This window comes from Scardinius erythrophthalmus, assembly GCF_964197995.2.
Source record: "Scardinius erythrophthalmus genome assembly, chromosome: 21".
Lineage (NCBI taxonomy): Eukaryota > Metazoa > Chordata > Actinopteri > Cypriniformes > Leuciscidae > Scardinius > Scardinius erythrophthalmus.
This window is the reverse complement of record NC_138241.1, coordinates 23,779,651-23,806,937: the sequence shown is the minus strand read 5'-3', so window position 1 is coordinate 23,806,937 and position 27,287 is coordinate 23,779,651. Positions and strand designations below refer to the sequence as shown.

General features: G+C 37.9%; 4 protein-coding genes across 4 annotated transcripts; 3 read left to right on the top strand and 1 right to left on the bottom strand.

The window, feature by feature from the left end:
• Positions 1–338: 338 nt before the first annotated feature.
• On the top strand, positions 339–2,222 carry msx3 (muscle segment homeobox 3). The gene is made up of 2 exons (XM_081350864.1): positions 339–829; positions 1,307–2,222. The coding sequence occupies exons 1-2, from the start codon at positions 424–426 to the stop codon at positions 1,720–1,722; spliced, it is 822 nt and encodes a 273-aa protein (XP_081206990.1). The 5' UTR covers positions 339–423; the 3' UTR covers positions 1,723–2,222.
• Positions 2,223–3,798: 1,576 nt separating this feature from the next.
• On the bottom strand, positions 3,799–6,253 carry znf511 (zinc finger protein 511). The gene is made up of 6 exons (XM_081351457.1): positions 5,996–6,253; positions 5,759–5,832; positions 5,155–5,356; positions 4,404–4,528; positions 4,055–4,237; positions 3,799–3,947 (listed from the first exon to the last, which is right to left on the bottom strand). The coding sequence occupies exons 1-6, from the start codon at positions 6,191–6,193 to the stop codon at positions 3,881–3,883; spliced, it is 849 nt and encodes a 282-aa protein (XP_081207583.1). The 5' UTR covers positions 6,194–6,253; the 3' UTR covers positions 3,799–3,880.
• Positions 6,254–7,890: 1,637 nt separating this feature from the next.
• On the top strand, positions 7,891–15,452 carry adam8a (ADAM metallopeptidase domain 8a). The gene is made up of 25 exons (XM_081351456.1): positions 7,891–7,973; positions 8,086–8,198; positions 8,306–8,379; positions 8,479–8,557; positions 8,652–8,728; positions 8,918–9,101; positions 9,261–9,326; positions 9,414–9,482; positions 9,593–9,762; positions 10,151–10,232; positions 10,350–10,483; positions 10,591–10,768; positions 11,359–11,448; positions 11,550–11,745; positions 11,911–11,977; positions 12,075–12,243; positions 12,342–12,419; positions 12,659–12,743; positions 12,836–12,950; positions 13,063–13,246; positions 13,374–13,409; positions 13,508–13,564; positions 14,376–14,447; positions 14,555–14,629; positions 14,782–15,452. The coding sequence occupies exons 1-25, from the start codon at positions 7,922–7,924 to the stop codon at positions 14,824–14,826; spliced, it is 2,547 nt and encodes an 848-aa protein (XP_081207582.1). The 5' UTR covers positions 7,891–7,921; the 3' UTR covers positions 14,827–15,452.
• A 169-nt stretch (positions 15,453–15,621) lies between these two features.
• Positions 15,622–26,725, top strand: spef1 (sperm flagellar 1; the record flags this gene model as incomplete). The annotated part of the gene is made up of 7 exons (XM_081350770.1): positions 15,622–15,736; positions 15,935–16,050; positions 21,098–21,244; positions 21,350–21,392; positions 24,301–24,373; positions 24,480–24,576; positions 26,645–26,725. The coding sequence occupies 7 exons, from the start codon at positions 15,622–15,624 to the stop codon at positions 26,723–26,725; spliced, it is 672 nt and encodes a 223-aa protein (XP_081206896.1).
• Between the last annotated feature and the right edge of the window lie 562 nt (positions 26,726–27,287).

Sequence of the window (27,287 nt, the reverse complement as noted above, 5' to 3'; positions counted from 1 at the left end):
GCTGTATGTTTTCAATAAGAGTTCAGTTAATGAGTACGGAGGCCCGCTATACAGACATCCCCTCTGGTTAATTGCAACAAAACTTCTCAAATGGCTCCTTGCCTCCAAGACTGGAGCCCCCAGAGCAATCAATAAACCACCTCGGCAAGACAAGTATGATTAACCATGCAACATTTCTTTCAAAATCATTGTGACGTCTCAAAGAAACTTGTTTGACCAATCAGGACGAGCAAGCGGAAAGTCATGTGGGTGAAATGTCAAGCCGATTGGAGGGCGGCAGGGAAAAAAGAGAACTTTTGGAAGTTTATAGCTGCGAGTGCGCTCTGCGAGGAGAGGGAGGCAGGCGTCGCAAAAGCGCGACGGCAGAAGGGAAAGCCACTGGGGAACGAGTACAATTCAGGACGACTCACATATTCTTGTTGTATGGCCCCTCTATCATCCATGATGAATTCTTTTCAAGGGCCACTCTCCCAAGAAGGAAAACTACTGGAAAGCAAAAGTGCGGACAAAGAGGAGCAAACTAACGATAAAGCGACTGTCAAAGGATGTAAAGGCAAGGCGCAGAGTCTCCCGTTCAGTGTGGAATCTTTAATATCAGACAGAACAAGCACACGGACTTTATACACGTCATCTGAATCTGGTATTATATCTCCGACATCCAGTGCAGATGAGCGGCTGAGGCTCTCGCCCATGGCTCTTTACGCAGACAGAAAGATCCCAGTGGAGAGCGTCTCCAACCTATCCGACTGCAAGAGAGGAGATATGGAAGAACTAAATGACAAGGGACAGTCCGGCTGGTTTCAGACACCCTCGTACACTTCTCCGCCAAGTGAGTTGTTCAGTGATGAGGCATTGCAATTATAAACATGAATTTTAATATATATATAATAAAGTTTATTTAGATTTGAAATGAGCTTTTTGTATGAAAATAAAACGATCGTGAGATGTGTAGAGGAAAGTCTTGATGTCATCCAAAAGTTTAATAGGCTATAATTGACCAGTAGCCTACTTCTGCAAAGAAAAGCCATGCGTTGCAAAAACGCATTCCTTTTTAAGACAAATTTATGGATGTATTTGATTTAAAAATAGGCTAGGCCTATTTTTTTCATATCTGAATATATAGGCAATTTAATAGGCATAGCAGGCTAGGCTATCCCAATTTCGCATAGCCTATGTATATACTAATGATAATACTGAAAATAAACGTGAAGCATAAGTGGAAAAAGCAGGGATTCATTGTTATCAAGGCAACGTAACATATTTACTCCCAATTTAACATGTTTAATGTTTTATTGTTTGTTCGCAGGGCACTCGAGTCCACCTCCGTGTACCCTCAGAAAACATAAGAACAACCGAAAACCGCGGACACCGTTTACCACCTCGCAGCTGCTCGCTTTGGAGAGAAAATTTCGTCAAAAACAGTATCTTTCAATTGCAGAGAGGGCGGAATTTTCCAATTCACTCAACCTCACAGAGACTCAAGTTAAAATCTGGTTTCAAAACAGACGGGCGAAGGCAAAAAGGCTTCAAGAGGCCGAACTAGAGAAACTAAAACTTGCAACCAAGCCATTATTACCTGCGTTCGCCTTTCCGTTCCCACTCGGAACACACGTTGGTTCTCCACCCCTCTACGGACCGTCCAGTTCCTTTGCTAGACCTGCGTTACCAGTCCCGGGACTTTTCGGTGGCCCAGTGACCTACGGAATGTACTATTTGTCTTAACCGACTGAAGAACGTCCTTCAGTTCATCGTCTGCTGCGGTTCTGCCCAGTCAAATGACGAGTGAAATAGCAAATATGTTTTCTTTAAAGAACTTCAGCAAATATACCAATTTAAAAGAATTTATTCTTGTGAACTACACAGTTTATTCCAAAAGTGAGAGTCCCCAAATTGGCTTTAAAAGTGCAATGAATCTTCTTCCCCTGAACACAGAAGACTTTATCTTGTATTATAAACAAGCAGACATAACACAGTGTGGCTGATTGTCTTAGTCTCAGAGAAAACAATTTCCAAGAGATTATTTCTACTGAGGGCACAGCCGATTTGGCAAGTGCCACTTGTTGATCAGCATCACTTGTTGATGGGTGATGCGCGAGAAAACACTGATCTGAAGTGTGGGATCTGCCAGATCCAACAAAGCTCTTATTAAAGAAATGCCCTTATAATTAGATTTTTAAAAAAGTTTTTTTCTAACTTAAAGAGCTTGTTGCGATTGACAGCAGAAACAATAAAGAAAAAACAAGAAAGAAATAATAATAAATAAATAAATAAATAAAACATTTAATTTCTTATGACATTACTCATTTCCATTAGCTTAGCATACCTGCAGCCAAATTCGGCCTAAATGGATAGTCAATTTGAGCCCACTTTTTTTTTTTATGAATTATGAACATGTATTTTCACGCAAACCAAATATTTTGTAGCATATTACAAAGAATGTAGGCTACCCAAATAGCTAAAAATGTACGAAATCTGCCAGTAGGTCTGCTACACTTCTTTTTCCCCCCATTAATTTGACAGGCTGCACGGTTTTATGTTCACATACGATGCTTGTTATTCTGTTTGTCTTTATTGAAGAGAAACTATGCGGAGACAAACAGCATCGTCTATTCCATCCTTTCACTGAACTTTTCCTACCAAACGTTTTTACATGTTGTTAGATACAGAGAGTATTTTGGCCTGTTTATTGATTTTTCGCCTGTTTAGGCATAATCCCTTCAGTAGACTACATGTATGCTAGTTTGCTAGGTTGTAAGATTAATGTCTAGATTTTTATTATTGTAAATACGCGTATATATTACCGATTTTGCATTGCCCTTTTGAAAAAAAAAAAAAATACAAATAGAATTGCTGATATTTATACAGTGTTTACATTTATCTTCTGTAAATTATTGTATATTTTATATGTATATACAAATTAGAAAAATAATCTTTTGCATTAAAAAATAAATCTTCACAGAGACTGATGTGTACAATGTCATTATTTACAAGTATAGGCCTAAAAAATACAAACTTCAACCTAATAATCCTCCGGGAGTTTTTTTTCTCTCTCTCTCTCTCTTACGTTTCATAAACCTAAATAAAAAGCGCTAGCCTATGTAATTCACTGAGGTTGTAAAACTGCGCATTGTTCCATGTATTAGGCTACATTGTTTAATGATGGACGATTACATACATTTAATTTAAAAATAGCCTAGGCCTAAGCGCTAAATGGGAAGCACGACCGTTTCCAAGAAACACGAATATGCTCCTAAATATACATATATATATATATATATATATATATATATATATATATATATATATGTATATTTTTAAAAATAAAACAAAAAAGAGGAAAAAACAGTATTTAAATAAAAAGATCAAACACTTAACGCCGAACTCTCGCGACCAAAATGAAAAACGAAAGATCCATACGTATAGCCTACATTCCAAATAGTCCTTCAGATAACCTTTTTATAGTGCTACAAAATCCAAATCCCCGTCAAACCCATTCGAGAACACACATTCCTTCCATAGCATCTCAAGTTTGTAACAGATCTTATGTGAGTTCCACAGTTCCGCGTATTTGTGTCTGAAGCATCAAGCGAGAGAGCAAATCAATGTGCCATTCGTTGAAAGCATCTTTAGATCTCGAAGCACATAACCTACACTTAATGGAATACATAAAATATGTATTTAAATTACTCAATATATGTGAAAATATTTGAAGATATTCTGCTTGACATTTGACTTAAATTTCTTGCCACAAGTTTTAGATCTGATTAATAACATCAAAGAGAGAAGACACCTTTTTAAAGATTGCTTTTACAAGTTTTATTACAAAAATGCCACTCTCAACAAATTACTGCAATTGTCTGCATTGAATAAAAGCTTTGCCCTACTTCTTTCTTCTTCCTCTGAAGCCTCTGACTGAGCCTTGACCGAAGCAAATGGATGATGGAACTCTGGAGGAAAGATAATAATCAACACAGATAGTTTTGATCACTGAGTCTACAGGGTAATGAAACTTAATCAAGTATTTATATGAATCCATGACCATGAATCCACTCACTTGTATGAATATTGAGGCTTTAGATTAGCTGCATGCATTGGTCCGGTTTCTGCTGTCTTAAGGCTTTTTGGATCTGGGGTCAGAGAGAAGTCCATGGACTCAAAGCTCTCTTGTTGTATAGTTGCTGTTTCAGAAACCTCCATATGTGCATCCTTCTGTTGCCGAGTCTTTTTTTCTTGTATTCTGTTGATTTGCGTATTAAGATAATAAAAAAAAAAAATCCATTCTAAAATAATTTTAAAAAGTAATTGTATGAGGCACTGAAATGACTGGATAGGAGTGCAAAAGTAGAATATCTATAATATATTCTAAAATCGTCCACAATTTACAATCAGTATTAATTTCAAACCTTCCACTCTTCTTTGATTTGTCAAATCTGAAGTCTGCTGGATAGCTATGTGTTCTGATAAGATGATCTTTCCTTTCTTTGGTTGTTTTGAATTTCAATCCACATCCATCAACCAAGCACTCATACTGAAAAGCAATATTAACAGAACACAATAAGCAAAGCTGAATGATATTTGTTTGTTCAAAGAGAATGTGTATGGGGAGGAGGAAAAGTGTACTAATATTTTCTTTCACAAACGTTATTTCTTGTCCCTTTAAAATCGGTTTCAGGTCAATGAAACACACTGACTCTGTAACCTAATGTTGAAACCAGTAGGTGGCAGCATTTCATAAACATTTTAATTAATGGTTACCGGTACTTTTCTCAGTGTAAATGTATGAATATCAATTCTAGAAAAAATATGTAGTATTTCCATTGAGAGAGTAATATAAACCCGGAAAATGTATTTGTAGTTTGTATGCGCTACAAAAATTTATGCATCATCCAATTATTTTTTGTACAGTAGATTTTCTTATCTGGTTGGTAGGCTATACATACACCCAAAGAATTCATGCAAGATTGCCTGCAATCAATGACACTCCAATTCTCATCAACTTCATCAAAGTGGTAAATAAAACTACATCTAGCATGCATATAGTCTGTCTGACACATGCCACTCAAAAACATGTTATGAAAGACATAACCATAGCACTTCATACAACAACATGTATCACTCAGTACAGTCCTATGAACTATCTGGTGGTACTATTACCATGCATTGTTTCTCCGCCATGACCTGGAAGAGCGAGTCATGCCACTCCAAGATGTGTATCTCCAGCAGTCGGTTTGATGGAAATGAGCGCTTGCAGTTGGAGCATACATTTCGATGCAATGAATTGTAGTGGTGTTCATACGCTTCCAATGTGTCAAATAACTGTTTGCATCCAGCTATGTGACATCTAAACTCAGAGATACTGGGAAGAGGTTTGAGATATTAGTGATACATTTATCAAGGCAAGAGGATGTTCATCAAAATCCCCACTCATCCAAGCGACATCTTCAGTAGGCACTAAACCTCATGAGATACATTGACATCACTTAATGATAGTACTAATAACTACACTAAAAATAATAGTAATCTAGCAAGTCACATAATGACAGCAACAGAGAAAGATGAACTAGAATAAATATACAAGGACATTTTACGAGCTGAACAACTGAGGTTCTTTATAGACACATGATAATTATTTAATAGCTTTAACAATTATGATGCATAACAATTATGAGATCTACCAATTATTATTATAATTATAATTAAATTATAAGTAATTTGCCTAACTACAAAGCAATATCAATGGTGAAGCAACATTACTCACGTTGGAGGTTGTTCATCATATACAACAGCCGTCACGACATCTCGTAGGTACATGTGCCTGTGTATATCGCCATCCTGATGAAGAAACATGAGATAGGGATATTGGTAAATATCATCACCATGTGGTCATGTAGTTTCTAGTTTGACACTCTTAAGTTAAGTAACATATTGAGAAAAAACATGCAATTGTTTTTTTGAAGTGCAAAATTCTTGTCGACCAAATCGAATCTATACTAACCTCAAAAAATGCATCTTCTACAGCAATGCGAACTCGTTGAGGTCTGAATCCAAAAGGTGAAACAGCAGTTTCATCCCTTCTTTCTTCTTGTTGTAAATCAAGACACGCGTATTTTCTATATTCAATCACTGGTATCCTATCTGCAAGAATTGTTGGTGTTACAGACCCCAACAGTTCAATTAATTCTGGTTGCAGCATTATGTCAACATACTCGTTTATATGCCGCCATGCGAATCCGTGTCATCGCCCTTTCAAAATAAAAGCCGGTTGATGACGCAGATACGATTTCATGAGAAACTTGTAATTTTATTTTGATGCAAAACCAGTGCAATCTAATAAAAAAAAGTCTGATTTATAGTCTGATAGTTTAATATATATATAGATATAGTCTAATACTGATAAACAATACCTGCTGTAAACCTAATATAAGCAGAAAAATAGCTGAGAGAAAAACTGCACCTGCAGAAAATAACCACAAGATGTCAGTAGAGTCATTCATGTTATGCTGTTCATCCATCATTTTCCAAACGGCTTGTCCAATAAGATCGCTGGGATACTGGATGATATATTGGATAAAATATTACTGACAACAAATGAACAATTTGAAATCATATTTGTTGTTTTTCTTATAGCACATGTGATACATTTTTACTACTACTATTCTCGTCCTTGACCTTTTTTTTTTTTTTAAGTTACCTTGAATTTCACTTTCTGTCCCAACTATACACTTTGGCAATATCCTTTTTGTAATAACGCACATAGCCTATCCTTAATGACATCATCCTCCAGGAGATCTCAAAATCTCATCTCAACACATTTAGGCTAATGAATGGCTATGCTCTTCCTAATTTTGTAATTTAATCTGAATATCAGCATTTGTCATATTTAGTCAGTGGAAACAGTTCTGAGGTTAATTGATCTAATTATGTGTCTCTGGATAACAACGATGTGTGACATTGTATTACCTTGAATATCATAGTTTTTATCATAGTCGACTTGATATTGAGGAATTTGTGGACACATTGAGGTTTTTAGATATGTGGAGTAGAAACATATTGTTTTTATTTTGGAGTGAAAAGATCAAATTAGACCCTTAAGCCCCCATAATTGGCACAGAAGCCATTAAGAAACATCATTTTAAACAGAATATATAATATTGTATATTAATGACACTTAAAAAATATGTGTATTAATAAGCAAAATATCAAAAGTAGCCTAATGCATTATTATGTTTCATTCTTCACGTACTAAACACTTAATTAACACTTGATACACTTAGTATTCAACAATGATTTGACTCCAGTGACAAGCCCTATTGGATGAGAACTTAACTGAGCTGGACGATGACAACACTGTTTTCTACAGAACTGCTTTCGTCTAAATAAGTTTGCATCACTGAATTAGTTTCCGGTTATCACTATAAAGCTGCTGAAACAATCTGTATTGAATAAAGCGATAGCTAGCAGGCTATAAATAAAAGTGACTTAACATTGTTTAGGATATAGTTAATTGTTTTTGACAGTATTAACAATTAGACTATTTGCTACTTTAGTGATCTTAACCCTCATAAAGTTTTAATAGAGATACTTTGTTACACAAGCATATTCATTCCATTTGAAAAGATTGATGAACTACAAAAATCTACCATATTAGCATTCTGGGTGGTAAGCTAGCCTATACCTAGCCGGATTTTTAAAATGTATTTTTTTACATCAAATGATTTTTCTATTGAAAATTTGTATTTGTATTTTGTTTCTTGAAAATACTGACACATTTACTGGGTCGTGACTCATTAGTGACTAGTTTGCTGTTAAGTTACCGGATAAGGAGGTCGTAATGTATCGAGGCGGAGCATTAACCGTAAGTATAAGTTCCCACAGCAGCCCACCACAAGTCCCCGAGCAAGTCCACACAGGACAGTGAACCATGCAATACACTGGAATATTTATATCACTGCTTTCTTTTGTTTATTCATGGGGTGAGCGCACAGCATTATGAGGATTATTTTACAACGCGAATCATGTCACATTGCGTGATGTGCTTTTAACTTACTGCTTTTTACTAACTTTATTGATTGATTGTTGCTTTAGAGAATCTTGAGGCAGCGAATCCAGCTTTACCTCATGTGATGCGCTATGATGTGGTGCAACTCCGACCTCAGGCACTGAAAGAGCGAGTGAGAAGGAGCTCCTCTTCTCTCAAGGTTTGCTCTTTTTCAGACTATTTTTGCAAATCTGAAATATCATATTGACATCTCTTGGGATGCTTGATTCGACTTTTATTCATGCATGCTTGCTTTCACCTCTTTAGAGGTATCCTGAACAACTTGAATATGATTTGACTGTAGATGGGAGGAACTTAACGATATCTTTGCACAGAAATAGGTGAGAATGTGACAATATTATAACAGCTTATGCTCTAAACAATATGTAGAGGACGTCTTGTATTCACACTCAGTCTAATTTCATTTCTTTTTTTCACAGGGAGCTTTTAGGAAAACATTACACCATGTCACATTATACCGAAGATGGAATTGCAGAGACAAAGTCTTCAGACACTATTGTATGTTCAAAAAGTAAAACAGCTTAATTCCATCTGACATAGTATGTGAATATTGCTGCTTAATATTACATTGTATTCTGTTTTTTCACTTCAGGATCACTGCTACTATCAGGGACACATCCAGGATCTTGAAGACTCTTCAGTCAGTGTTGGAATTTGCTCTGGAATGGAGTAAGGATAATGTTAATTTTAAGCAACTTTTGTTAATTATAAAGGTGATTTTTGTGGATTTTGCCTGTAATAAGTTGCTTTGGATAACATTGTCTGGTGTAAATGACTACATGTGTACTATATGTGCAATGTCGGCACATAATACATTTCGCCCTCTTTAAAATATATTGTATCTTCATTATTTTGTAGAGGGTTTCTGAGGGTGAACAATCAAGTTTACTTGATTGAGCCCCTAGAAGAGTCTTTGGACGGGGACCATGCTATTTACAAGCAAGAGCATTTAAGGACCAAGCAAGGGGCCTTTGGATACATTAATGACACAGTCTATAACCTTGGCCCAAAGTCTAGCGGGCTGTATAAAGGCAAATATATGGTAATGATATTATAATTATCTTTTGTTGAAATCTGATTCATATTGGACTAGCTCCTTATTTCATTATTATGCAGAATGTTTGATTTGTACCTACTGTCTATTTCTAATGCATTTACCATTAAAAGTTTTATGACAATGACTTTTTCAACTTTCCTTCAGAAAAACAAAGTCCCCAGTGGAGGACAGCGGATCATTGAGATGGTTTTGGTCGTTGATAATACGGAGGTATGAATGTGGTTTAAAGGAAGAAATATCTTGATTACTAATGTGTTCTGTTCATATTGTTAAAATATATCTATACATTTTCTTCAGTACAACAAATTTGGGAGTTTTAAGAAAATTGAAGCAAGAATGATGCTGGTTGCAAATCACGTAGACAAGGTATGGTGGTTTTATTACAAGGTATTATTAAATTATTAAATAATAGTTTTTGCATGGTATGATTTTTAAAGAAATAATTATTGAATAAATACAACTTTTTTCACTTTCAGCTTTACCGACCGTTAAACATACGTGTCATGTTGGTCGGACTTGAAGTTTGGTCTCAAAGAGACTTCATTGATGTCAGCAATATACCAAATCTTACTCTGGAACGTTTTTTACAATGGCGTCAGGATAGCCTGCTCAAAAGAAAGAAGCATGACAATGCCCATTTTATTACGTGAGTCACTGACTGCTCATCTTAATCAGTTTCTGTGCTGAGAATGCCACATTTGTACTCACACTGAACATTGTTCCCTTTAAAATGTGTCTCACCACAAGCTTTAAACATCTATCTTTATTTAGTTATAGAAAATAATATTTTAAACAGGCGCCTTGATGAAAGCCTGTTTGGGTCGATATGCTTTGGTGTTTTTTAATATGTAGCCCTGCCCTGAAAATAATGGCTTTTTAAAAGATAAAATCTATGTGAGTGCCTGGATATTTGATCTATTCTATGCGTTAGGATCCACATACAATTATCTATTTTTATTTTTAGAAATTTTATTTGTGGATTTTTGAAACAACAAAAACATCATTTAATGACTTAAATTCTCTTTTTTATTCAGTGGTGTAGATTTTGTTGGATCAACGGTTGGGTTGGCAACAATGTATGCTATGTGCTCTTCATCCTCCGGTGCTGTGAATGAGGTATATTTTGAGAATATGTTTATATATGTAAATCAATAGATGAAGTGCTACATTTCTAATGTTTGAAATAAAGCTTTGGTTGTGGTAAATAACATAAGATATTTTTTCTTTGCAAAGGACCATAATAAAAATTGCATTGCAGTGGCTTCTACCGTTGCACATGAAATGGGACATAATCTGGGTATGTCACATGATAATCAAAACTGTGGATGCTCCTCTAACAATGGCTGCATTATGCAAGATAGCATTGGGTAAGGCTAATTGTAAATGCATACATTTATACAATGGCAGAAGATATAAGCAACTGCAGTTTAACTCTTCCTCAGAACCTTCATTTTCTTTCATATTCTTCCAACAGGTATATTTACCCTGATTCCTTCAGTGCTTGCAGTCAATCATCCTTGAGGACATTTTTGCAGAACTATGACAGCAGTTGTCTGCTAGACGTGCCGAATGAGGGTGAACTATATGGAGGTCCAGTTTGTGGAAATGCTTTTGTTGAAAAAGGCGAAGAATGTGACTGCGGAACTGTTGAGGTTTGTTGAAATTTTCCAGATGAGTTAACTCAGTTTCTCAATGACGGCTTAACATCACTAAAATAGAAGTGTGTATTTGAGTAGCCTATAATATATACACTATTGTTCAAAAGTTTGAGGTTGGTAAGATATTTTTTTAACGTTTTTGACATTTTTAAATATTTTATTGAATACAGTAAAAAATAAAGTAATATTATGAAATATTATTATAGTTTAAAATAAAGGTGTAATTTATTCCTGTGATGGCAAAGCTGAATTTTCAGCATCATTACTCCAGTCTTCAGTGTCACATGATCCTTCAGAAATCGTTCTAATATGCTGATTTGCTGCTCAAGAAACATTTCTTATTTTTATTAATGTTGCTGCTTAATATTTTTGTGGATTTTGTGGATATTTTAAGGATTATTTGATGAATAGAAAGTAAGAAAAAACAGCATTATGTCTTTATTGGGTCTTTACTGTTACTTTTGATCAATTTAACATGTTCTTGCTGAAAAAAAAAATCTTTAAAAAACACTTACCCCACAAACAGTAGTGTATTCTGAAAAATAAAAAGTTCTTCATTTTGTTGACTCAAACAATGATTTTAGGAATGCAACAATCCCTGCTGCAATGCCTCCACCTGTCGACTGACCGAAGGTGCCCATTGTGCACATGGAGAGTGCTGCCACAATTGCCAGGTATCAGAAAAGCCGCCCACCAGGCTACACAAGAAGACAATTGAAAATACATGTGAAAGTAGATTATTGCCTTAATTTCTGTCATTCATTCTCCCCTCTAGCTGAAACATTTAGGTAGCCTGTGCAGAAAGAGTGCTCACGACTGTGATTTGGATGAGTACTGTACAGGAGAGTCGGCCTTCTGTCCTGAAGATGAGTATAAGATGAATGGACTCCCCTGCAATTATAATCAGGGCTACTGTTACAATGGACAATGTCCAACACATAAGGAACACTGCAAGATGCTGTGGGGATCAGGTACTAGTCTCGCTGAGCGAGATTACATGGCATTTTGGATGTTTTATGCATTTACAAAAACTTTAACATAAAAGTCTTACAACTTATATACTTGTACAACTTTTATATAGAAATTGATAATTAATAAAATGAATTAATAAAAATCAACATCTTGTATATGTTTAGATGCTGAGGTGGATGCTGACACCTGCTTTAACCATAATGTATATGATGGAACCTCCAAGAGCTTTGAGTAAGTGTAACTTAACTCTTCTTTGATGGATAAAGATCTAAAAATAGTATTTTGTTCATTGCTTTCTAATGACACAATGGTATTCTAAATCCTATAGGCACAGGAAATGTGGGAAAATATACTGTTATGGGGGAAATGATTTCCCCATAACCTCGAATAGAAATGTAATAACTTTACCATCAAAAACCTGCTACATGGCTGTGGATCCCTCGCCCACAGAAGACTTAGGGATGGTTCCAGCAGGCACCAAATGTGGCACTAATAAGGCAAGTAAATAATGTCCAGTACATTGCCTTACACAGAATACAAAGTGTACAAAACCTTCAGTTATTTATTCTTTTTTTTTATGTTTTCCAATCAACAGGTGTGTTACAACAGCCTGTGTCAAGACATTAGTATATACGGCACTGAGAACTGCTCTGATAAATGCAACAATCATGGGGTGTGTGATTTTCTTTTTCACTTTTGTATTATTTTAAAAACTTACTTAACGTAAAAAATATTTTTTTTAGAAGAAAAGCATTAATGCAATGTTTGTCATGCTGTGATACTGTGATGTTGCGAAAAGCCATATCGCTCAAATGTGCATGTGAATATATTCCCTTTCATATTTGCTTTATAGACAGATAATTTTTCATAGCATAAACACATGTAAACATATTATTGACTTATATTTTAAAGGTATGTAACCATGAGAGGAAGTGTCACTGCGATCCAGGCTGGGCACCACCCTATTGTGATGTCCAACTCTCAGAACTTCCAAAAAGTAAACCAATTACATCCTTAGCATAACTGTACAGTACTTCAATTCAATTATTGTCCATGCAATACTAATTCTGTGCAATTTCAAATTTACAGTGAGAAATGGTGTGATAATTGGTGTGTCCGCATCTGTAGTCGTCATTGGACTGATCATTATTATTGGAGCATTGGTGTGTTACAGGAACAAAATAACAGAATTTAGAAAGAAAAGGTAGGATCTGTTACCTAACTGTCAATAATGACCTTTCAATGTCTGTTTTCATTTTAGTAAAAATATTATACTATTAAAGAAGGACATTCTATTTTAAATTGTCTTCTAAAAGGTCTTTGAAGGACATCCACACTTCCTCAGGCCAGTGCAATCCGGCATTCCAACCAGGAAGTGCAAAGAACAGCCCCAGATGTGCAATGCCACGTATCAGTCAACCAACTTTCCTTGACTCATCCACTACTCTGGCCTGCAAACCTCTCTATTCTCCGGCCACACCCTGGAGACCAGCACCACTGGTAAAATGATTCATTTAGCACTAAAACGAGCTGTTCAGTTTGTGCTTCACATTAAAAGTGCATTTTAGGATGAAGGAACTTCTGAATATATACTGAATTCCTATCACTAATTTCTCACTATGCACAGCCTCCAAAGAATGCACCACAAACTAGGAAAGAACAGGTAGTTAATCTTATAAAAAAAAAAATACTGCGTAATTAAATGAATCTTTTCTTGACTGTTTTAAAAAAAATATATAATATATGTCCATATTCAATTAGATTGTGAAACCCTCTGCCCCACCTCCTGGCATTTGCAGAAACATTTATCCTGCTCAGGTGAGTCCTAGAATATCTTGATATACACTCTTAAAAACAAAGGTTCCTCAAAGAGCCTTTCAGTCTTTCTTAAACGAACTGTTCTTTTTCATAGTGTGAAGAACATTTTAATAATCGTAAAGATATTTTTGCACTATAAAGAACTTTTTGTGCAGTGGAAAGATTCCATGAATGTTAAAGGTTGTTTATGGAATCATAAATGCCAATAATAACCTTTAATCTTAAGAGTGCACACTACCGTTCAAAAGTTTGGGGTCAGATTTTTAAAAAGAAATTAATACATTTATAAAACTTTCTATTTCAAATAAAAGATGTTATTTTGAGCTTTCTATTCATCAAAGAATCCTTAAATACTGTAAATGCATGCCAATTTCCACTAAAATATTAAGCAACACAACTGTTTTTAACACTGATAAAAAGAAGAAACGTTTCTTTGGCACCAAATGAGCACATTAGAATGATTTCTGAAGGATCATGTGACACTGAAGACTGGAGTAATAATGCTGAAAATTTTGCTTTGCCATCACAGGAATAAATTACATTTTAAAAATAGAAAACAGTTATTTTAAATTGTAATAATATTTCACAGTGTTACTGTTTTTGCTGTATTTTGATCATATCAAATGTAGCCTTGGTGAGCATAAGAGATTCTTTCAAAAACTTTTTTTTTAAAAGTTGACCCCAAACTTTTGAACGGTAGTGTATTATTAAATATAATTGTCAGTTCAATGTTGGTTGCTTTTAATGCCTTCAAGCTCATTGCAGAGGTGGCATAAAACAGAGATGATATCATGTCTAAATTTTGTTTCAGGAAAAAAATCTACTGCCACCATCTAAACCACTTCCTCCATCAAGACCGTTACCGCCACTGGTGTCTAAACCTGTAAGAAGCTAATTTTTGATGAGTGATTTAACAGAAAGCATCCAACCCTACTAACATTCTATAAATACCAACCAAAAATAATATCCCTTCTTTGTTTGAACTGATAGGTGACTAAGTCAAAACCGCCTCCAGTGCCTCCAGTGAAACCTACTGGGATGCAGCCAGTATTCACTCCACCTCAGGTACAATTTTACATTTAGCTGTTCACTTATAAACTATAAAAGCATTTTCGTTTGTCTCAAAAACTGCTGATACTAATTTTTTCAAGCTGCTTGACAGTTCAGTTGTGTGAATAAATGTCAGTGTTTTGAAAGCTCTTTTACATTCACCGTAGGTAATCCAGAAAGTTGCACTAAAACCTCCTGCCAGGCCCAGATGATCTGGAACAGTATTAGTTACCATGAATCACTGAGAGTTCCATAAGAAGAAGTCTACGAGCTGAACAAAGCTCAACTTTCTTTGTGGTATTGCTCTGAATAACAAGATGAAGTTAAGGATGGTAAAACAGAATAAAGCATTTGCACTCTAGGGATCGCCTTTGTTACACTTTTGGTACAACTTGTTTGTAATTTCTTTCCTTTATTGTACTTTGGCTGTCTTTGCTGTTTATTTATTTTATATTTTAATTTTAAAGAGTGTTATGTGCAGCTGTTTACAGTCAGTTCAGTTTGTATCTCCCTGTAAGTCTACATCACACTGCAAGAGGCATCCTACAAAGAGGCTGGTGCCATTTCTCAAACATAATCCGTCCTGGCTTTAGTGATTATCTTATGTGCAGAGTCAGACTCTTTCTTATTTATAAGTTTCTTACACCTTTTTTTTATGTGTGTGTGATCTTTGACGTTTTTGCAATTAATATTGTAATTTTATTAATTTGTTTTTTGCCTATTTTTTATTATTCAAACTTGCAATGATCTCAGCTGGTCTGATTTTACTTTTCAATGAGAGAATGTACTGTTTTTAAATTTGTTTACTATAATAAAGTTTTTCTAATTTCTTTTTTAATCCGTTTTAGTTTATTTCCACATTATTGTGAATCGCTTCTCACGTGTAACGCCATGACCTACTGCGCCCTGTATTTTCGTTGCCTAGTAACGATTCAAACACTCATAATACGCGTTCCTCTGAGAATAACAGTTTCGGGCTTTAATCACGCAAAAGCTTGTTTCAAATTATGGATGGGCCTAAACAATTAGACGAAGAAACTTTGCAATACCTTTACGCGTGGATAGACAAGATACCGCTCTCCAGAACCAAACGGAATATAGCAAGAGATTTTAGCGACGGAGGTAACGTTATATCCTTCAAGAAACAAATAAAACCAATAAGTTAGCTAATTAACTATTCATGTTTGTTGACATCGCATTTGAACAATGACTAGATAAAAATAATGCAATATTATTATACTATTATATATTATCATCTAATTAAACTGACATTTTCTCAGTTCAGTATAGTCTGAGTATTTTAATGGTTTCCATAAGCAGTTATGGCAGCAGAAGTAGTGAAGCATTTCTTCCCTAAGCTGGTGGAGCTGCACAACTACACACCCGCACATTCCACGCAACAGAAGCTGAGTAACTGGAGCACCCTGAACAGGCATGTATATTTATTTGTTCTCCACGCAGATAGTAATGCAAACAGTGCACTGCTTATCTGACCCCCGCGTGTCGCTTGCCACATTCCCCGGAGGATTGCAGGAATGTGACATTACACCTCAGCAATAACACCATTAACACTAGCTGGGTCTCCAAACCTAATGAGCTGCCTAACTACACAGCATACTTGGGCATCACATGTCGATCAGTGGGGGGAATGATGTAGAAAGAGCAGTTCCCTTTCAGTTCGGTTACGTTCGACGTTTCAGTATTGATTAAACAAGCCAATGCACATTGGCGTGCGAAATTTGCATCTAGCCTAAACACAGAAGCGGATGCTAGCTCCATTTGTCTTTCGCTTCAGGTTAGTTCACCCAAAAATGACAATTGTGTCAGTAATTACTCACCCTCATGTTGTTCCAACCCCGTAAGACTTTCATTCACCTTCGGAACACAAATTAAGATATTTTTGATGAAATCTGAGAGCTGGCTCACTCCTTCATTGGCTGCTAGGTAAATGATATCTGCCAGCCCAGAAAAGTTAGTAAAGACATCGTTAAAATAGTCCAAGTGACTACAGTGGCTCAACCTTAAGTTTATCAAGCGACAAGAATACTTTTTGTGTGAAAAACAAACAAAAATAACGACTTTATTCAACTATTCATTTTCTTCTGTGTGGGCCTCTGAGTGAGTTCACAAAGTGTAACAGCGCAGTGCTTTTGGGTTGTACGTCAGAACGTAGGCTCACTATTGGCCAGCATCACACACATGACCAGCGTCGGCCAATAGTGAGCCTACGTTCTGACGTACAACCCAGAAGCGCTGTGCTGTTACACTACGTCAACAGCTTAGGAGAATGACATGGAAGAGAAGAGATGGCAGAATAAAGTCATTATTTTTGCTTTGTTTTGTGCATGGGATCCACAGAGCGTGGTGTTCGTATCCTCAACTGATCTCGACGACTGGCTGATACTAGCTCAGTCTCGGGAGCAGTTGTGTGAGCACAGGAACTTGCTGCTCCAGCATATCAGTCAGTTGGGTCTTCGGGTCAACAAGGAAAAGAGCAAACTCGCCCCTGTACAGAGGATCTCTTTTCTTGGTTTGGAGCTGGACTCGGTCCACCAGAGGAAAGTGTCCGGTCAGTGCTGAATTGCTTGAATACTGTCGCTAACTAACTAACTAACTAATACTGTCAAGAGCAGAACAGTGGTCCCACTGAAAATTTTCAGAGGCTCCTGGGGCATATGGCATCCGCAGCCGCAGTAACGGCGCTCGGTTTGCTTCGTATGAGACCGCTTCAGCACTGGCTTCATGGTCGAGTCCCAAGATAGGTGTGGCAGAGCAGCACGCTCCGTGTGACAATCACCCCGGCCTGCCGCCAAACCCTCAGCCCATGGTCAGACCCTTCGTTTCTCCGGGCCGGAGTGCCCTTAGAACAAGTGTCCAGGTATGCTGTGGTCTCCACAGATGCCTCCAACACCGGCTGGGGGGCCATGTACAACGGACATGCAGTAGCTGGGGTCTGGGCGGGCCCCCAACTGCATTGGCACATCAACTGCTTCGAGTTGCTAGCAGTACACCTTGCTCTGAGACGCCTCAAAACGCCACTGCTCGGCAAGCATGTGCCAGTCTGTACAAACAACACCGTTGCGTACATCAACCATCAAGGTGGTCTACGCTCCCCTTGCATGTCGCAACTCACCCGCCATCTCCTCCTATGGATTCAGAAGCATCTGAGGTCGCTTCCTGCCACTTATATCCCTGGCCTACTCAATCGTGCCACCAACGAGCTCTCACGACAGCCTGTGGCCCAGGGAGATTGTAGACTCCATCCCCAGGCGGTCCAGCTCATTTGGGACCACTTCGAGGCCGCACATATAGATCTGTTTGCCTCTCCGGACTCGTCTCATTGCCAGTTGTTTTACTCCCTGACCGAGGGGACCCTCGGCACGGATGCATTGGCACACAGCTGGCCCCGGGGCTTCCGCAAGTATGCGTTTCCCCCAGTGAGCCTTCTCGCACAGACACTGTGCAAAGTCAGGGAGGAAGAGGAGCAGGTCTTGCTAATTGCACCTTATTGGCCCAACCGGATCTGGTTCCCTGAACTGATGCTCTTCTCGACAGCCCTTCCCTGGCCCACTCCTCTCAGGGAGGACCTCCTCTTTCAGAGACGGTGCACCATATGGCACCCGCGTCCAGACCTCTGGAAACTCCATGTCTGGTCCCTGTATGGGATGCAGAGGTTCTAGGTGATCTACCACAAGCTGTCGTAAAAACCATCACTTCTGCGAAAGCACCCTCTACGAGGCTTGCTTACGCCCTGAAGTGGAACTTGTTAGTTGAGTGGAACTTCTTCTCACCGAGAAGACCCCAGAAGATGTTCGATCGGTGCTGTGTTTTCCTTCCTGCAAGATGGGTTGGAGTGAGGGCTGTCTCCCTCCACCCTTAAAGTGTATGTTGCCTCTATTGCCGCACATCACGATGCAGTTGATGGGAGATCCGTGGGGAAGCACGACCTGATCATCTGTGCCCGGTTGCATAAAGCACCTTAAGTGTAATTTTCCCTTAAGTTCGCCCTTATGTTTCCCTTAAACCTAAGGGTGTTGCAGAAAAAAACCCTTAAGTGTTACTTAAGGCTTTCTTTAAGTGAAACGTCATAAACACTTTGAATTTCCCTTAAATGCTGTTTTTTCACTTAAATAATCCCTTAAAAAGAGTTTAGTGTTGCATAAAACCCCTTAACGGTCATTTCCCTAAGTATAACTTAAGGTTTGGAAATCGTAACCTTAAGAGTAACGCGGACAAAAATAAGACGACATGGATGAATTTATGGAACCAGCTGAAGATCATTATGTGCCAAGAATAATTTTTAGGGATAGGGAGAACCCTTTGGACCATTTTAGCGATGAAAAATTGTTGCAAGAATACCGATTTGACCGACGCGCAATATTTGCGCAATGCATCGCTGACAAACTAGAGAGCGACCTTGACCATGTCACACATCGCAACCACTCTTTACCTGCGGTGTTACAACTGCTTATAGCACTGCGTTTTTTTTTTTGCAACTGGGAGTTTTCAGTAGTGGGATATGTTTTACATGTGCATATCGGCTACCATTCAATAAATGTAGGCTACAATTAGTGTGATATTCTCAATTCATTCTGTTAACGGACGCTCTGAGGTAAAGTGTTCAGACTGCAGACTTATAGCAACGATTATATTTAATTGAACAGTACAGTCATAACATAACATAACATAACATAACATAACGTACAGACATTATCTTAATTCCATAATGTCCTTAAACATAACAATATTGCTGGCCATAAACTGAGAAAGTGCGCGTCCTTTGTGTGATACAGTTGTCCTAGACGCGACGCGGCGTGTTAGTGTTTTGCGTATCTATGGCAACAACAGACTTTTATAATGTGAATCCAGGATCGCTGTCGTGAAACACTTAAATGTTTCCCTTACCTAAGAGAACCGTTTAAGAGATTATATGCAACACCCTTAAGTTATTCTCTTAGGTAAGGGGAAATCGCCCCTTAAGTATCATACTTAAGGGAAAAACTTAAGGTGCTTTATGCAACCGGGCACAGGTTCCTGAGGGGCGCGAGGAGACTGAATCCGCCTTGCCCCCCATCTATACCCTCTTATCTCTGGTGCTGACAGCACTGCAGAGACCTCCCTTTGAGCCATTGCAGGCTGCAGAGTTAAAAGTCCTGTCTATAAAAACAGTTCTCCTGCTTGCTTTGGCTTCTATCAAGAGGGTAGGGGACCTGCACACATTTTCGGTCGACGAATCGTGCCTGGAATTCAGGCCGGCCGACTCTCATGTAATCCTGAGACCCCAACCTGTATATGTGCCCAAGGTTCCTACCACTCCCTTTCGGGACCAGGTGGTGAACCTGCAAGCGCTGCCCATGGAGGAGGCAAACCCAGCCCTGGCTTTTCTCTGTTCCCGTCTGCACTCTGCGCCTGTACGTGGACAGAACGCAAAGCCTCAGGACCTCAGACCAGCTCTTCGTCTGTTACGGAGGCCAGCAGAAGGGAAAGGCTGTCTCCAAGCAGAGGTTGGCTCACTGGATAGTGGATGCCATAATCTTGGCGTATCAATTCCAGGACGCACCATGGCGGAGCGTCCGATGCCAGGCCTAACACTCGCATGCATTGGTGAAACCTGTGCTAGGCTGGGTCCCATCTGTTGTGATCCCTACGGCGATCCCATATGTGTATTCTTCCACGGTACGGCTCCCTGCGGCGAGCCCGTGTCTTTCCCTTGGCAGAGCCTGCGAGCCTGCTCTGCCGTCTCTGACTGGTGTTGTCTCCCCCCTGCTATAGGCTGGAGCCACCTCAGTGACATTCCATATGTTGTACTGCCCGGAAACGCCCAGTCCATATGTGTAACCTCCACATGATACCTCCCTACCAGATGTGGGTTCTGTAGCATCTCCCTTTCCACCGAAAAGGCACACTTTCCCAGTGTTATCCAAGTCTGCCTGAGTGGGTCATGTGGAACAGCAGTGGATTTCCCTGGCCTAAGCCCTTTCCATCCTCACCTTAATAAATGCGGGAGGATCAGGAGGCTTTCACTAGGCACTGGAAGGTGGCAGCACTAAGTGGCGTTTTAATTGGGATCCCAATCAGTACAGTACGTCTCGGTTACGTATGTAACCCTCGTTCCCTGAAGGAGGGAACAGAGACGTAGTCCCGTCGCCACTATTGCTGGAACACCACTGACTCCGGGCTCTGCTTGGCTCCTCAGCGAAAAACAAATCGTGCGTGCATCCGTGTCTATACCTGCACTGCGGGCCGGAGCGCAAGATGAAAATTCCGCACGCCAATGTGCATTGGCTCGTTTTATCAATACTGGAAGATGACAGGCTCCCTAAGCGTGATCCCAATCAGTACGGTACGTCCGACTACGTCTCCGTTCCCTCCTTCAGGGAACGAGGGTTACATACGTAATGAGACGTTTTACTACCAAGACATTCCTTATGTTTGTATATAATTGAACAACACACGCCTGCATCATGTTCTCATTTCAGAAAGGTTTTCTCCAAGCTGAACTTTCAAATACCTGAGGACTTGCTGAAGAAAATTGTGGTCAGCACACCAGGCTACATTGAAACAGTCCTTTGCTCTCTAAAAGAGAAGATAGAGGAAAAAAGACAAGGAAAACAATTCGATAGTACACAGGTGAGTCTGTGTGAATTTGCATTGTCCGTTATATTTGCATAATTCATTATTCTTTATAATGGTTGACTTAGCAGTATTTTAACCCTGTCTCATCCTTTTTCATAGGACTTGGAATATTACAGCACATCAAATGGACAGCTGAGACCAGGTAGATACTGTAAAACATGTTGCACAGAAACGGGACTATAGCTTTTCAAGTTTTATATGCTACAGTAAGGCAATGAAGTCATTTTGAAGAGATATGACATGAAGCTCATGGCTCAGGAGTAGGTGGGGGAGGCCCTGGCGAACGGGCGCATCGATATTGCAGTATCAATATCTATCAATCTATTACCATTTTGTGATCCTATGGCCGTCTCTCGCTGTTTTTTCTGGGGTAGGTTGCCAGGACTTTCCCCAACCCTCCCCATTACATGGCTTGGTACTCACACACACACCTATGGCCAATTTGGCATGTTCAAGAAGTTTAAGAAGGTAAAGAAATCTTTAAGAAAGTGCACGTTTTATATTGTTGTATTTTAGTTTAATTAATTTATATTTCTGTTGTCATTTTGTATTAATTAATCACAATATTTTTAATCACAAAAAGTATCGGTATCGTATCAACTTAAAAAAGTTTGGTATCGCCCTTCACAAATCAGTACGTTTTAGTCGTCTGTAAAATGTCTCCAAAAAATGACAATTCTGTCATTTATTCACCTTCATGTCGTTCCAAAACCATAAGACTTTTGTTCATCTTCAAAAAGTATTGTGAAAATATACGATCACGTTACATGATGAACAGATTTAAAGGGGAACTGAAACTAACAAAATATAATTCGATGACATGTTGGTTATTAAAATTGTAAACAATTAATTCAAAAATAATATTAAAAACAAAACATATATGAAGTTTTTCCCAATACTGAAATTTACATTTGTTGTCATCAGAGCGCTGCCGTGTTCGATGGCGCCACTGGCATGGTACCACTGTAGGCTACTAACGTTATGTCAGGCTACTCAACTGCTACTCTGACTGAACTGACTGATTTTGACTTTACACATTTTTTTAACTGTACAAGTTAACACTAAAAACAGCATTTAAATAAGAAATTGAACTTGGATTGAACAACTAGATTTAGATGGACTAGTTTTACGACACATTTATGACCATTTTGGATCGCCTAAGTTTTGATTACCTGGACTTTCAATGGAGGGACAGAAATATCTCTATTATCTAATATCTATTTGTGTTTTGAGTCTTATGGATTTGGAACAGCATGAGGGTGAGTTAATGACAGAATTGTTATTTTTGTGTGAACTATCCTTTTAAGCTCAAGAAGGAAGCTGAAACCATGTCTATACCTCTACAGAACATGACTCCCATAGATAAATGTGACGCGATATGGCATGACCTCAATCACCACCCACCTAAATGTGTTAGTGGAAATCAGTGGCCACTGTTCCCACCCATATCAACTGTTTGCTGTGAAGGGAGGACATGTGAACTGTAGACATGTGTTTGCTCTCTCCGCTGCATATGAATTGTGATGATTATTTTTGATGCTAGTAAGAATGTAGTCTAATTCCACTGTTTAGCTTATCATTTGTCTAAACAGATCATATCTGAACACTTGGAAATGTGTCATCATTATGTTTTTAGGAACAGGTCAGTGTTCATAGATGAGCTGATTGTCACAATACTCAGAAAACACAGCCCTTGCCTCAGTAACTAAAAACCAAACTACCAAGATTAGCAAATTAAGTGTCACAAGTGCTAAGGAGTTTATTTTTGCCCTTTTATGTGCAAAGAAGAGCAGTTTACTTGAAAAATAAGTCAAGACTTTTAGAGATGGTCAAGTGTCTTAAGTTTTGTGTGCTCAGGCCTTCTGCTTAGTTCAACCTAAAATGACATTTCTGTCATAATTTACTCACCATCATGTCTTTCCAAACCTTTCTTCTATGAAACATAAAATAAAATATTTGAAGAATACCACTGAAAACCCAATACAATATCTTCTATTGTGTTTCACAGAAATAAAGTCATACAGTTTTTTTTAAGATATTTTAATTGATAAGAATCCACAGATACAAAAATATATAGGCTATATATTAGATAAATATACAGGTTCTCCAGTTTCAAGTTTAGTTTGATAAACAGTTATGGAAACGTATTCTTTCCATATGTATTAGGATGGAATAAAAACAGTCAGCTGTGTTTAGAAATAGGCCAAATGCATTGCATAGTCTGTACTCTTAACATAACATGGAGAAGGGCCAGATCAACCCTCCATTTCCCACACCTCATCATCATGGCGTCTTAGTCATGACAACATCTGGTTTCAGGTCCTACTCCCTCTTTTCTTGATAGAAAAGGTTCTGCGTCCATCAGCTCCATTTACCAGATAGCCCTTATCACTTCCAACAGGCTCAACACACTTGGCTAAAAGCCCTTTTCATCCATAGCAAACACAAGCCAACCAACAGTAGACTATTGAGTCTATTATGAGACCTGGAAGGCTAGATTGTTTCTGATATATCATATTATCGAAACGCAGACCTTTTCTGTTAAGGAAACGGGAGTCCTGTGCTTTTTACTTTTTTTTTACTATGTTTATAAGGTGAAGCACAGCTGGTGTTGATGATTCAAAGCTTAAAGCCAAATAAAACTCTACTGCTCCGTTGTTACAGTCTGGTGCCCCGTCAATGTGTCTTTTTGACCTTATTGTGTTTAATGGGTTCAAATGGAGTCTAATTAGTTTAGCCTTCCTGGCTAAGCAATTCTCATGAGCTTTAAAAACCTAAAGTATGGGGAGTACCACTCATCTAGAGGAAATTGAAGCAGGGTATCATGAGGATAAGGTCTCGGTGCCTGAATTTAGCCTGGAGGGATCCTGAAGCTGGTCTATGCCAAGACCCGGCACTTGAGTTTTAGGCTGTCACCTATATTTGTACATCAGGACATGTTTACCATGTTTTTGTTAGTTTCAAAACCAAAAATGTTTAAATGAAATATATATATATATATTTTTTTTTTATCACCTTATCCCTTTCTCTGTTTTCTCACATTTCTACAGTGAATCATATGATGGTTTTTGAGAACACTCCAGCCACCAATCCAACCACTGTGATGAAAACAGGCAAAGTCAGGTACTGAGTGATGAGATTTTGTTAAATAGAACTTTCTGAGGTCTTTGATGTAGGCCTGTGAAAAAAGATATACATTTATAATGGACTTGTTGTAAATCTTGCCTAGTGCTGCTGCAGCCTTGGGACCAAATGTGGATCCATCTCTCCGTTTACTCTTGGAAAAAAAGGACCAAGACATTTTGACTTTACAGGAGACTGTTGAGGTAAGGTTTTGATGTTAAAATAACAACAACAAAAAAATCCAACTTTATGCAGAGATTTGCCATATAGTGTAAACACTGTTGATCTTTGGCACTTTCAGTATTGCTTTGTTTGTCTGAGATTAGACATGTTTGCTCAACCAAAGGCATGAATATTTGGATTTAGCTGCCTGTTTGTCTGTTGACCAAATATGGGGGGAAGGTTTAGGAAACCTGCATCGAAACAGTCATTATGTTTGCAATTTCGTTTTGTGCCACTAGTAGAAACCACACTCTGCACCTTCTGCAATCAATGAAAATGAAAATCTATTTTCAAAATGCATGTTATTGATCTTATTGTAAATGATTCATCCATTTATACATTTTATTTATTTTAACAGTAATTTTCAAATAAGAAACAACGTATCTCAATCTTTCAGTGAAATGACAAACTTTATCAATCATTTAGTCTTAAATCCCCTGCAAGCTCACATTCATCTGCCTCTGTTTTTGAGTGCAATGCCCACATTTCAAAATTCAATCAACAACCAATTAATAGAACTATGTCACCGGCCTACATTTATAATTTTCTGATAAACTGATAGTAATTCTGATAGTCCCAATACAAAACCAAAAAATCTATCAATACTTCTGTTTCAACACAAATTTAATGTGCATAATTCATTTTAAAGGGGCCCTATTCTGCTTTTTCACTTTTTCAACTTTAGTTAGTCTGTAATGTTGCTGCTTGAGCATAAAAAAGATTTGCCAGGTTACAAAGCTCCACTCCAAAGGGAGATATTTTATTTAACAGAATCCACTTTCCAACTACAACGAACGATTCATTTGGACTACAACACGATTTTTCCGGATCTTATGAAGTCACAATGTTACTCATTTAAATAATCCCCGCCCACGGAATATGCAAAAAAAGGTGCGAGGCCTGGCTGAGCTGCACTAGAGAGGACAGTTCCTAAGCCTGACAAACTTGTAGTTAAAATTTCTTTTAAACACTGTTTCTGAACATTATAACCCCAACGTTTGTATGTGCGCTGCACATTTTACCGAGGACAGCTTCTAGAGACTAAGAGAAAACAATGCAGGCTACGCACAAAAGCTTCTCCTGAAATGGACCAGTTTTCACTTTATCGGGACAATCTGTTGTTTGTGGATCACAACTTGTAAGTATGTCTTATTATTTCTAGTTGCGTTTTCTATTAACAGTTCCAATTATGAGTTTATGTTGGTGTTACGATGTAAACAAAGGGCAATTTTGCTGTTATGGTAACTAAGGGGAGTGACATTTCCCGAACGCGTGCTTCTCCACTAAGCGGTGCCAACACACTGGGACACATTTAGTATTTAATATAATGTTAATGTTATAATATAATTTTTTGAACAATCAAGCATAAAAGCATAGTACACCCCAAAAACAAAATCAAGACTTCGTAAAAGGGCATAATATGACCCCTTTAAATATTTATTTCTTGCATGAGACGTACAGATATTCTTTAAAAATGTTAAATCTTATGACTTGCAAATCCCCAAACCTAACTAACAAGTTAGTTTCAGCACCTTTAGCATACAATGCCAGCTGGTGAGAGATGCTTGTTTCGCAAAAGGAAATTTGTCCTTCCTGTGCTGTTCTCCCTGCATTTGGTCAAGGGCTGCAGGTCACATGTACACTGACATGTTTCCTGTCACTGTTGTGGTAATGTGGTAAGAGATTGCAAGATTGTTAAATGAGTCACTTTGAGCTCAGCAGATGTGATATTTGTCATCTGACAATTAGCAAGACAATTTTTAGGTCAGCAAAACATTCAACTGCTTGAAGTTTGATAACTGCAACTGTTTGTGTTTCAATTGAAAGAAAAATTAATTAAGTAACTGTCCACCTTTTATCAACTTCTGCAGTCATTTGAATAGTCATCAAAGTTTATACGGATGGAAATGACACTACATAATGATTGTGACATTACCCTTCTGTTTGTTTGTTCTTTTGTGCCATTGGCTTAGCCTTTGGTTTGCAGATATTATATCATAAACCTACAACCACTGTTGAATATCACCTAAATGGTCTACTTTCCTCCAGATTTTACAGATCAAAGTAAACCGATTGGAGAACCTTGTGCATCTTAAGGACCTACGCATTAAGGACTTGACAAAGCACTAAGAGCAATATAAAGGCACACAACTCATGATCTCATTATTTCATTACATTGTCACCATAAGGAAGTGCATACTATATGCATACTCAACACTCCTAGTTAACTTAAGCTGATGTGTTGTCCATGTGAAATTATCTTTTTCCATACCTGTTTCCTAACCTGTGATCGTTAGCACACAGAAACACTGATGGCAATTTCTTTAACTTGCATATTGCATTAGCACCAGCAGTGACCATCTTCAGCAGTTTATGCTTCTGCATATGAATGATTCACCAGTATCAGTATAGGTTTTATTTTTAGGTCTTACGTTGTATTTTTTCACTATTTTTTCTTTTTTTCACTCAATATTTAAGAACAGACCTCCATCACCATTGATCGTGATAATCTTACAAAGCTTACTCTCAACAGTAAATGCAGTGATAGTGGTTTTATTTTATGTGGAATTATTGAACTTTATATTTAGTATATATCATTATTTTGATGTTATAATTGTGTGATTTTCAAAATCTTAATGATTTTCCATAGTATACCCAGTAAATTTGTTTTTTAGTTGTTGTTTTTTTGCTT